The sequence below is a fragment of the Ptychodera flava genome, chromosome 20 (genome assembly GCF_041260155.1).
Source record: "Ptychodera flava strain L36383 chromosome 20, AS_Pfla_20210202, whole genome shotgun sequence".
Taxonomy (NCBI): domain Eukaryota; kingdom Metazoa; phylum Hemichordata; class Enteropneusta; family Ptychoderidae; genus Ptychodera; species Ptychodera flava.
Genome location: NC_091947.1, coordinates 1381273 through 1392874, shown reverse-complemented (window position 1 = coordinate 1392874; position 11602 = coordinate 1381273). Strand labels below are relative to the sequence as shown.

Sequence of the window (11602 nt, the reverse complement as noted above, 5' to 3'; positions counted from 1 at the left end):
AGATATTGGGGCCAGTAGATGCTCCTATTATATGTCTCAAAGTAAAAAGTTGGGGGATGTATTACAAAATGTGAAAAAGGGTTTTACACAAAATACTTTGATACAATATACTGCAGACATTTTTATTTTATTTTCTTCAGGGTAACTTAAATGGTCATAAGTAAAAGAATGCTAGTGAAGACAGAATGAGCTTTATTATATGTGATTTGTAATTGAGAAAACAATACACGAAAGTTAAACAGGGTTTTATGTTCATTACTTTGAAAACACACATTTCTGTTTTGTTTTCTTCAGAAAACCGTGTTAAGATTGAAAAAAGGAAGGCATGGGGGAAGACACAGATACCTCAGACAGTGACAAAAGACAACAACGTCATCAATATCGACAGTTGCGATCTTCTTCTTCTGTCCGGCCATAAAAGGTATGGTAGCTAACTTTATTGCCTATCCTGTATTGTGAATGACAAATCGGCGTGTTTAAAGACACCTCTGCGAAACAGATCGGTCTAAATGATCCTTTTTGTGTGCACATAAAATGAAAATCATAACTATTACCATTATACAAATGGGTGTGAAGTTTGAATCTCGCTGGAAGGTTACATACTTGAGGGGCTTTGAGTTAATAGTGCTGTACAAGTGTAATGACCGGAAATCGACCCTGTCAGTTGAAGACAAAATCAGGCATTTGTGTTTCCTTTTCACACTCGCTGTCGGAATAAGAAATTGACACTCTGGGGAATGTACAACGTTAACAGGGATACTTTAATTCCCGCAATTAATGATGGATTCAAGGTAATCACGACCAAATTGAACGCGTTCCATATCGGTGGTAGTAATGCTGCGGTCAAAGTTTCATTTACAGAATGTTTGCATAAGGGAGCCGTCATTATTTATGGCCTGGGGGGGTCGGAGGAATCTGAGGGGGGTCACTCAAAAAATCGAAAGCTACAAGGGGGGGGGTTGCTCAAAAGTGGAGAACAAGAAAGGGGGGCTACTCAATTTTGTTGACATGTATTGAAGCATTTAGTGGAGTTACGAATTAATACAACAATAATAGTAAAGATATGTATATTCATACCCGGTATTTGTGTACACACACACACACACACACAATATATAATATATATATATATATATATATATATATATATAATCATAATACAGGTGGTTTCAAGTAGAAACTAAATCTCATTACACTATGTGTTTCACGTTATTGTGATCTTCAGACGAGAATGATCAGCTATTCGACGTGGCAAGCCTTATGTTAGAGGCTAGTACTGAGTACATTTTTCAGTATTTCCTGATTAAAGATTGATATACTTGCCTGATCATTAATGAGAAACGTCTGCTTTCTATATTCTACATTGTATAGGTTACCGATAGGGAAAATGTGTAAAGCAAGCTTATTCTGATGCTATAAAGTTTAAAACCAAAGTTTAAAACCAGTTGAATGCCTTGACAACAAACCCATCTTTTATTGCAGGAAAATAATAATAAATAATAAATGTGAATAAATGTATGTCTGTCGCTATTTTTTCGGTTTCAAAAAATATAGTTGAAATCAGTGAACTGAAATATAAGTTTTGGAATACTGTCTCAGATTTATTTTCCTTTGAGTTTTTTATACGAAAAAAATACTCCCCAAGTGCCACCAAATAACACCATTTTAATCTCAATTTTTCAAAAGCTCCAATGGCAGGAGGGGGGACCTCCCCCGCGACCGCTTATGCGGTCTCTTGTGGTGCTTTCGCACCACATCTTCCCCTCTTGAAAAAAGTCCTACAGAATAACTGCATGTCACCAGAGCACTGGATACAGACCTGTACATCAGCCCCTGCCACAGCAATTGGAACCTCCTTCCGACAAAGACCTATACCACAGGGTTTAATCAGGGTCTGTAGAGGGCCTGTCGCAGCAGCAATCCATTTTACTGTATAGATATTTAACTTTCCCAATTTTTTTTGGGGGGGAGGGGGGTCAATCAAATTTTCTGTAGCAGAGAGGGGGGTTACTCAAACACGTCATGGTTGGCAGGGGGGGGTTACTCGAAATTTGGAGTTTCGAAAGCAATTCCTCCGACCCCCCCCCCCCAGGCCGTAAATAATGACGGCTCCCTAAAATCGTTCGTGTCAAACATTTTCTGTGATGGTGAGGTCACTCTGTACCTGTTTTAGCTACTTCGGTGTTTCCGTTAACATGAACATGAAGTGGTATTTTGTCCTTGTAATCTTCTTTTGTCTTGCAAGCAAAGGTATGTTCCTCAGATGTTGTTGGTCCTGTGTTGATGTATTAATTATTGTTCTTATTGTAGCGCAAGATGTAAGCGACATGGCCCCATTTGTGCAGACACTGTCTAAAGACGATAACAACTACCATATCGAGTACAAACATGCGTTGTTTTCTTTCTTTCAGGAATATCCCTTTCTATCAATAAAAATATCTCTTATCCAGGTTTATACATGATATAGATGTCGATACAGCCGTGAAGTCCTAATTGCTATTATTACTGGAAATGAAATTTAGTAACGTAGACTCGATATTGTCAATTTTTCAAATTTCAATCTCTTGTTATGGAGGTCAGAATCACCCACTGATACCCTGATGTTAAAAAAGGTCATTGTGGTTGATTTAACAGAGTCAGAGTACGGTTTCAAATTTGAAAGTGATTTGAAAATACTTATTACCGGACAAATACGTTGTAATTGACATATCAGATGAGCAGAACGTATTTTGTCGGTGAACAAACGTGATCTGAGTAATGTTGGTATTTCGTCATGACATAGGCTATACGGCAAGATTTATGTTTAATCTTGTTTTTATTGTAGGGTTTGTGTTTACCGACAGTTTACATTTTGACCTTGACCACCTTCCCGCGAACCATCGACCTTTAGATTATGAACTACAAGATGAAATCAAAGCCATATCTGGCAGCCATGTGAGGTCATCCAATTTTCTTCTTGCTATGGTTTCAAAGCGAGTTCCAGTCACCGTAGGCCGCGCAATGCTCTCACGTTATGCCAGTCAGGTGAGATTTCGTGTAACAGGTGAAATGAGGACTTGAAGCATTTTATCAACTATATTTCTATAGCAACACATCACAATAAAGGCGTATTGACGATGGGGCACGTGATGATAGCATTGATAATGCTCGAGTCTAATATTAAGCAGTAGGTGTTACATGATTCGTATCTTGCTATGTTAGTCTGGTGCCGAAACACAAAACCCAAAAATTTCGGCCCCACAATGGTTCTCGGTGGTTTCTGTATCTTCAAAGCCTACTGAATCAGGATCTGCATGATGCCACCCTGGCATCCTTGGGCATTTTAATATATTCAAGATGGCCGCCAAGATGGCTGCCAAAACATGTAAATGGTAATATCTCAGCTCTATGAAATGTTATCAAAGTGATTTTGGTGTCATTTGCCAGGTAAACAGGGCCAAGGAATTCATTTCTTTCATTGCTCAACATGTGCAACTCTTAATTTGCATAAAAATCCAAGATGGCTGCCAAAATCACCTCCAAAACAGGTAAATACAATATCTCAGCTCCATGAGAAGCCGTTGGAGTCATTGTGGTCTCCTTTGCCAGGTAAATGGGGTTAAGGAACTCATATCTTTCATTGCCTGATATGTTCAACCCTTAATTTGCATAAAAAACCAAGATGGCTGCCAAAACGACATCAAAAAACAGGTAAAATATTATATCTCAGCTCAATGAGAAGCTGTTGGAGTCATTTTGGTCTCCTTTGCAAGCAATTCATATCTTTCATTGGCTAACATGTACAACCCTTAATTTGCATAAACTTTTCATAAAAATCCAAATACCTGTTTCAGTGTGTAAGGAGTCATATCTCAATACACTATGCCACTGATTTTGGTGTCTTTCGGCATGTTTTATGGGTCAAAAGTAGGTATCTTTTGTTATATTGTGGTCTCATTTACCCCATTTACCTGGCAAAGGAGACCACAATGACTCCAACGGCTTCTCATGGAGCTGAGATATGGCATTTACCTGTTTTGGAGGTGATTTTGGCAGCCATCTTGGATTTTTATGCAAATTAAGAGTTGCACATGTTGGGAAATGAAAGAAATGAATTTCTTGGTCCTGTTTACCTGGCAAATGACACCAAAATCACTTTGATAACATTTCATAGAGCTAAGACATTACCATTTACATATTTTGGCGACCATCTTGGTGGCCATCTTGAATATATTAAAATGCCCAAGGATGCCAGGGTGGCATCATGCAGATCCTGATTCAGTAGGCTTTGAAGATACAGAAACCACCGAGAACCATTGTGGGGCCGAAATTTTTGGGTTCGACCAAAAATCAGGGTTTCGGCACCAGACTAATGAGTTGGTTCTGAATGTCATCACCTAAATATGTTCATGTAATAAAATAATATTTTCGGAGAAGAACTGTAATCACAAAACCTCCTCAAAATATTTGTAGAACTCAATGAAATGTTCCTTTCTTTTATCCCTTAGCATGGTTTTGATGCTCGACTGACTTCTATAATCCATGACTTGCACAACCGAGAAGATTTGATACTATCACTCTTGATGTTTCAGCAAATGGCGAAAACAATGGGAAACACAATACTAGACAGACTTAAGGAACAAGCAGATGACAGGACATACACATTTGTTGATGACGCTGATTGCAACTGTTCGCTGTTTTATGTGTATCGTATCATCTATGATTTGTCTTACTCAAGACTTCAGATTAACTTAATATTTGTCACATAACCACTTCAGATAACACCACTTTGTTTTATTCCTGCCCCTTAGTAATATTCTGGTCTCAACCGTCAGGAATTTGTAAGATGATATAAGGACAATTTTTAATATTTTACCAATAATCAGCCCCTGAAAGTACATGTATCTTAATACAGGAATTACAGTTGGGCATTTATGTCTTCCGATTCTTTGTCATCCATACAGTTCTGGTTGAAATATTTGTCAATTATCCTTTTGCTAATGAACTTCATGTTAGATCTATGACATTAAGTTTTCATTTGAGTTAGTGCCGTTGTAACCAATAGTTGACAGTATGATGAAGTTGTCATTGAATTGTATCACTCTATATATTGAGCAATAGTTTCTCTTTTTTTCAACACAGGGACGAACATGAACATGAGACTAAAGGTTTCTTTAAGGATTTAGTCCTAGAAGGTAATATGAGAATGTTATTGGCTTTGATTTAGGTCATGTAAATACAATGCTGTAATATCATGTGTCTGTTTAAACCTTATTACAGAAATAGTGAAAATGTAATTTTAATATTGTCTCTCACCACAGGAAGAGAAAAGCCCCCTTGTCCAATATGAGAAATACCCATCTTGATTTTAAACTACCCTGTTTAAACATGTTGGCAGTTTGCGTGTTGTTCACTTTGCAGATGATCGCATAATTGATCCTAGTTTATGTGAGTACCGAACGACATCACAAAAAGAACGTCTTAAAATCATCACACCAATACATTAGTGACATACTTCAACTTGGTTGTAGCTAGCTGGCAAGGTGTGCACAATGAAGGAAGTTTGCTTCACTGATTTTCGTGACTTCTGGACATGTTTTAATATCACAAGTACAAGATGTGATAGAAATTGGTAAACTGCTGAAGAGAAGAAAGACGATACTCATTAAAACAGACACTAAACTTACAGTAAATGAAAAACGTACTAGTTCACTTTTACACCTGTACAATATTGGTGTCACACATAATATTCATATATGGTATCCATATTTTTCATTCATGTTTTCATAATATACAGTCATTACCTTAACGTTATTGTTTGGTCTTTTGCAATAAGTCTGCAAGGAAGCTGGCAAGAAATGCATTGCACAACATATGCCCTACGAAATGTGCCTCAATAGTGGTACTTCTACTGATTTCGAGGCTGCGGGAAGAGGTAAATATAGCAAAGCCTTTTATTTGTAATCTACGAAACGATCGTGCATCTGACCATACAAATGTGTTTATAAACGATCACATTCCTTGTTTTGCAGCAACCTAACATAAGACTATATGGATGGCAATGCACAAACTGTATTTCAATGGTAAAAACCCACTGGCCCGAACGTGGTATTACTTCGATGTATGCGCGTGCTGTGCACAAACTGCCACAGACTTGTGTAATGAACAATCATTCGATAAACATTAAATATGGAAGTTGCCGGATTGTTTTGAGAACTACCAACTCCAATCAGAAATTCAAAAAAGGAATAGATACAAATCAAAATTTTCATTCAAATCTATAACCTTTATAAAGCTCTTTGTAAGGCACTTTCATGATATCCATTCTGGTATTTATTTGCCGTGCAAAACGCACTGGTAAGACTTTAAAACTACCTTAAAACATTAATGCATAAAAAAACTTTTCAATAAGCGAATGTGTTTCATTAATATCAATCAAAAGTACTTCACATAAACACTACCATGTCACTTAGAGTATTATATTATATTATATTATATTATATTATATTATATTATATTATATTATATTGTATTATATTTTATTGTATTGTATTGTATTATATTATATTATGTTATGTTATGTTATGTTATATTATATTACATTATATCATATTATGCTATGTTAATTAACACTCTCTCTTAATGACGTCACTTGCTTGCACGATATCAAATATGATTTATAGTAACATAAACATACGAGAGAATGCTCATTAGCCTTTATCAAGTTGATCAGTATACTTTATTCGTACCCACTGCTTATAATTGTATTAATGTTTTGCCAGGCATACTGTCTAGACACTTTGATGGTTGTGGTGTGACGAAGACAAGTGAGATAGTGCACACTATGGCGTTGTCAGATACGTGGATGAAGTACGGCGGAGAATCACGTTTTTTTGTTCCAGTAGGAAATCCTGGAAATTTCAATCCAAACGACATTCGTGGCAAAACTGTAGGCATGTGCTTCTTTATAAATTTCACAGTGGATTTACTTTTGTAATTTCAGCCGAAGGGTGTCGATCAAAAACTTTACACTGCTTTAATTTACTGGTGTGACAAAGGCACCTGAGATACTGTACGCTGTGCTATTGTCAGATGGTTTGATGGAGTTTGGAGGATAATCACAGGTTATGTCTTTTTCATTTGCAACAATTATTTTGCATTCAATCTGCGGGATATGTATATGCAATACGACGCAGGAATACTTTTGTATAAATGTACTTCATTCTTGACATCTGAAAATATATGTCGTAAGATTGAAAAAATTTTGTGAGTTACCTCGACAGATGATTTTTTCTAACTTTGAGATGAACAGAATTACTTAATTTTTCCTTTTAACAGGGTTTATAAATGGTTGGTATAGTAATCGACGCTGCCTCGTCGACAATAAGGTCATGGGGGCGGCCACTCTTCCTTTACATCAAATTCAAATGTTTGATGTACCTCCGGACCTTTCTGGTGGCTTCGAGAATAACGAGGTAGATTATTGTAGTCTGATCACAATCCCCAAATGAAGACCTATAGTATTGCTTGGGCGAATACTGAAGTATGGATAATTTTGAATCTTGAAAACCGAAAGCGCCATCCACCAATAGGAATTGGTTTTGTCCTCTAAGTAAAAGAATACATAATTGGTAATAAGTCAGTGACAATGTTGTGGTACGAATGATATTGGGGGATCTTTTGCATACACAGTGATCACATTTAACAAGTTTCAGAAGTTATGATCCTGCATATGATATCACCTAGGACAATATATGAATTGACTAAATACACCATAAAGACAATGCAATATGCACTGACTTCTTTTACATGTAACAGTAATAAAGGATTGCAGTAGTTGTCGAAAAGTTTTAAGTATTCTTATCAATTTATAGCAATCTCTCCTATAGTTTATCTTTCTTCAGAGCAATTTTGTATTCTAGGTGGTATAATTTTTTGTAAGGCAGTATGCGCCTCGACTTTCCTAAATGAAACTTTTAACCATTCTCTTACAAAATCAACAACAAAAACCGATGGTCACTTTGCAAGGTTTGGAACTAGCAAAACAAATTGCCCAAAATTTTGCTATGTTTCAAATTCAAAATGGCCGCCATCCTTGTGTTAACTCTTTGGGGAAAAATTAAATATTGGATTTTCGAAAAACTAAGACGGTAAAAATTTTACTCTCTCCAAGAGCTTTAAAATGAGCCCCCCACAAGTGGTAGATCAGAAAAGAATTGTAGAAACTTGAGAGTCCGAACATCTGTCCCCGAGGCGCGTTCCACCTTAAATACAGTACATCTCCCTTAAACCTTTTGAGAAGGAGACATGGTATATTAGGCGAAATACTTTGTGTACACCGAACAAAACTATGACTGAAGTTTGTAAATGATACTGAAGTGACCACGATAATTGAGAAATTTAATATTTTGAAATTTTAATAGCTTAACTCCATCAAATTTATCATCAGATCGATGCGGCCTTTGCACTGCTATGGCCCAGCAAAGAAGATGGTCTTGAACAGGCTGGTATGATCAGCGGCACACCCCCTGGATTGGAACCAATTGGTGACGTCATGCGTTGTACTGATGGTGTACACTTAGGAGTTCGGAAGGACAGTGGAGTGTTGGAATGGTTCAACGCTGCCCTTAGGAGGCTAAAGGCGACTGGTAAATACGCTGAAATATGCAGAAAGGCACAGATCGAACATGGTAAGTTTGTAAATGTTTGGAACCAAGAAAAGAGCTCGTTTACTGGCCCCCGACTTTTTGCAAATTTTTGTTAAATTTATAATATTTTTTCATTTACCGCGTTATTGTTTAAACGTTAACTTAATTTACCAGCTTCCGGATTTCATACTCAACGTTTATTTATTGTCCATTTTTTCTTCACATTTTAGGAGCAAGAGGACCGGTCGAGTGTGTACTGTAAATAACATCACAAGAAAATCCATCGAAGGACAAGATAAATTTTGAAATCCTGATGAGGGATTATGGCCCTTTTAAAAATGTACGGTTGAGTCAGAACAAGCATTATTGCAGCAGATGTGTTCTTACATTTTAATAATGTTAATGTAAATCCGACTATGACTTAGATTTGCATTGAATTATTTCTCTGTTATTTGCGGATTTTCTGCTATGAATAGACTCTATATAACCAATTAACAAGATAAGACCTAGTGAAAACAGAAATAAATAATAGATGAAGATTGCATCAAATGAATTCTTATCAGTCGAATTGTATGTATGTATGTATGTATGTATGTATGTATGTATGTATGTATGTATGTATGTATGTATGCATAAAATAAAGGAAAAGGTAGCAACCATTACGCCAATACTTGGTTGGAGATGCGTCATTGACTTAGGAAGAATTTCATTCAAGTGATTAGAGTGGTTCCCAAACTAGTATGCAAGTCTCTCAAACTGTGCCAAAGAGGGCAACAAGAGTGGAACTGGTCAAAACATCAAAAACGCACGAACAGGTGGTCAAATCGTCTTGATACACGGTATACATATTTCTAGTTTCAGCCTGGTTTGTTCAAATTTACATAATTTCATGTTTTAATATTGATATTTTGTCCTAAATGAATACACTTCCCTGCAGCCACTTATCAAAATGCATTGAACATTGGTTTGTTTTTATCAGTTAGATATGTATGATTTCTACTGAGTTTGTTAAAATTATGATGAATTTTGCTGCAGCCACTTATCAAAATGCATTGAACATTGGTTTGTTTTTATCAGTTAGATATGTATGATTTCTACTAAGTTTGTTAAAATTATGATGAATTTTGCTGCAGCCACTTATCAAAATGCATTGAACATTGGTTTGTTTTTATCAGTTAGATATGCATGATTTCTACTAAGTTTCTTAAAATTATGATGAATTTGCTGGCAGCCACTTATCAAAATGCATTGAACATTGGTTTGTTTTTATCAGTTAGATATGTATGATTTCTACTAAGTTTGTTAAAATTATGATGATTTTGCTGCAGCCACTTATCAAAATGCATGGAACATTGGTTTGTTTTTATCAGTTAGATATGTATGATTTCTACTAAGTTTGTTAAAATTATGATGAATTTTGCACGTGTAATTTTTCAAGTCAATTTTCATTTTTTCAAAGCAATATCTGTTCCAGAAAACAGCTGTCATACGGCTTTCAAGTATGTCATATAGGTTCTAGTGTTTTTTAATTGGCGATTTGCTCAAATTATGAGTTGTTACATTAAAATTGTTAAAATACATTGAAACACTTTTTCCTTTTCAAAATATATTTTCTCTTAACCCATTTGACTTTTGCTTTCAAATTAGTATATTCACTTTCATAATTCCAATTTAATGGGATCAAAATCATCGAAGCTAGTTCTAAATGTTATTCACAAATCTGAAGCGCGTTTGATAATGCACTCAATAATTAGACGAACAGGGCCACACTATTTTAATGGGATCGATATATGTAATCCGGAAACTGAACTTAGGATGTTTGTTTATTACCGACGTCGATAAGTGTTATCTCCTTGATTCAATATGTTGGCCGGGTCTTTGTTTACCAATCATGATGACCCATGACTGATATGGACCATCGACCTACATAGGGTTACTTAAAGGGGGAAGTTAAGGGTGTGATTTGCATATCTACAGACTCATATATCTGCATCTTGTCATGATGTCTGGGTGGATCCATGTTTCTGTTGTTCATACCGTGTTGCCACGTATGTCGGCCATGTTAGATTAAGGTTCAGTGATTTGGCATGCAGAGTAACCATAGACTGGCGCCACGAGGTGTCCTAATGCAATACCGTATGCGATGGTTTCACTAATTTTTCGATTTAGTTATCGGCTTTTGCTCATAAAACTTCTTTTGACACCATATCTGATTGCCGACTAATTCAAGTAATGAACGCCTTCATTTTCAAAAGCATATAAGGACGCAAACGTCCCCATCCTGAACTATATGCCACATCCACAAGTCAATTATACCAGCTGGGCAGGTACTAAAACGCCCAATTTAATCGATCGAAAATCTTACGGTGAGAATGTCTTATTATTGATTGGAAAAACGTATACACTCTACAGTAGAGAGTTGACTATCACTGCTTTTATCTTACAAAGAATTGAGGAACCTTGTTCCGGAGAGATCTTTTAAATAGCAACCAGGGCCAGCACAATTTCCATGAATTTTACTGGTCATATAGGTCAGAACAAGACTTGGGCAATTAAAAGCCATTTTGCAGTTCATGTCAGCTAGTAAGTAATCGGCCATTTTCATGACCCCTGTACACACTGAATATATGCCATTCAATTGATGTGTTCCAAATTCATAGAAACTTGTCGAAGAGCAAATGTGTGCATTTTTATCGACTTCCAACGCAAAAGAAGTTGTGGAGGGAGTTCACATTTCGTTTTAGAAACGAAACGCTCGAAAGGGAGTCACAAATCGTAACACCAGGACATATGCATTGATTCCTGCTATTGTTATTTGGAATTAATAAGTATGTATACCAACATAAATATGTCTGTTTAAAAGAGATGTTTACGCATTATGAGAAGCATAATGGCTCGTAGCTACAAAAGACAAACGGTTACACTGTAGGGATGCCGAGATACCAAAACTGATTAAAACTGATAATATATTTTTA

General features: G+C 36.2%; 1 protein-coding gene across 3 annotated transcripts; it reads left to right on the top strand.

The window, feature by feature from the left end:
- Positions 1-2123: 2123 nt before the first annotated feature.
- LOC139119723 (arginine-binding periplasmic protein-like) lies at positions 2124-9623 on the top strand. 3 transcript variants are annotated; one of them, XM_070683592.1, is made up of 9 exons: positions 2124-2250; positions 2825-3024; positions 4572-4684; positions 5122-5174; positions 5816-5914; positions 6762-6932; positions 7318-7454; positions 8429-8669; positions 8858-9623. In XM_070683592.1, exons 1-9 carry the CDS (start codon positions 2145-2147, stop codon positions 8887-8889), a joined length of 1152 nt encoding a protein of 383 aa, XP_070539693.1. In that variant the 5' UTR covers positions 2124-2144; the 3' UTR covers positions 8890-9623. The 3 variants fall into 3 exon arrangements, with proteins under 3 accessions (XP_070539693.1, XP_070539692.1, XP_070539694.1); XM_070683591.1 differs by having other exon boundaries at positions 4488-4684; positions 8858-9614; XM_070683593.1 differs by lacking the exon at positions 2825-3024 and having other exon boundaries at positions 2134-2250; positions 4488-4684; positions 8858-9622.
- Positions 9624-11602: the final 1979 nt, after the last annotated feature.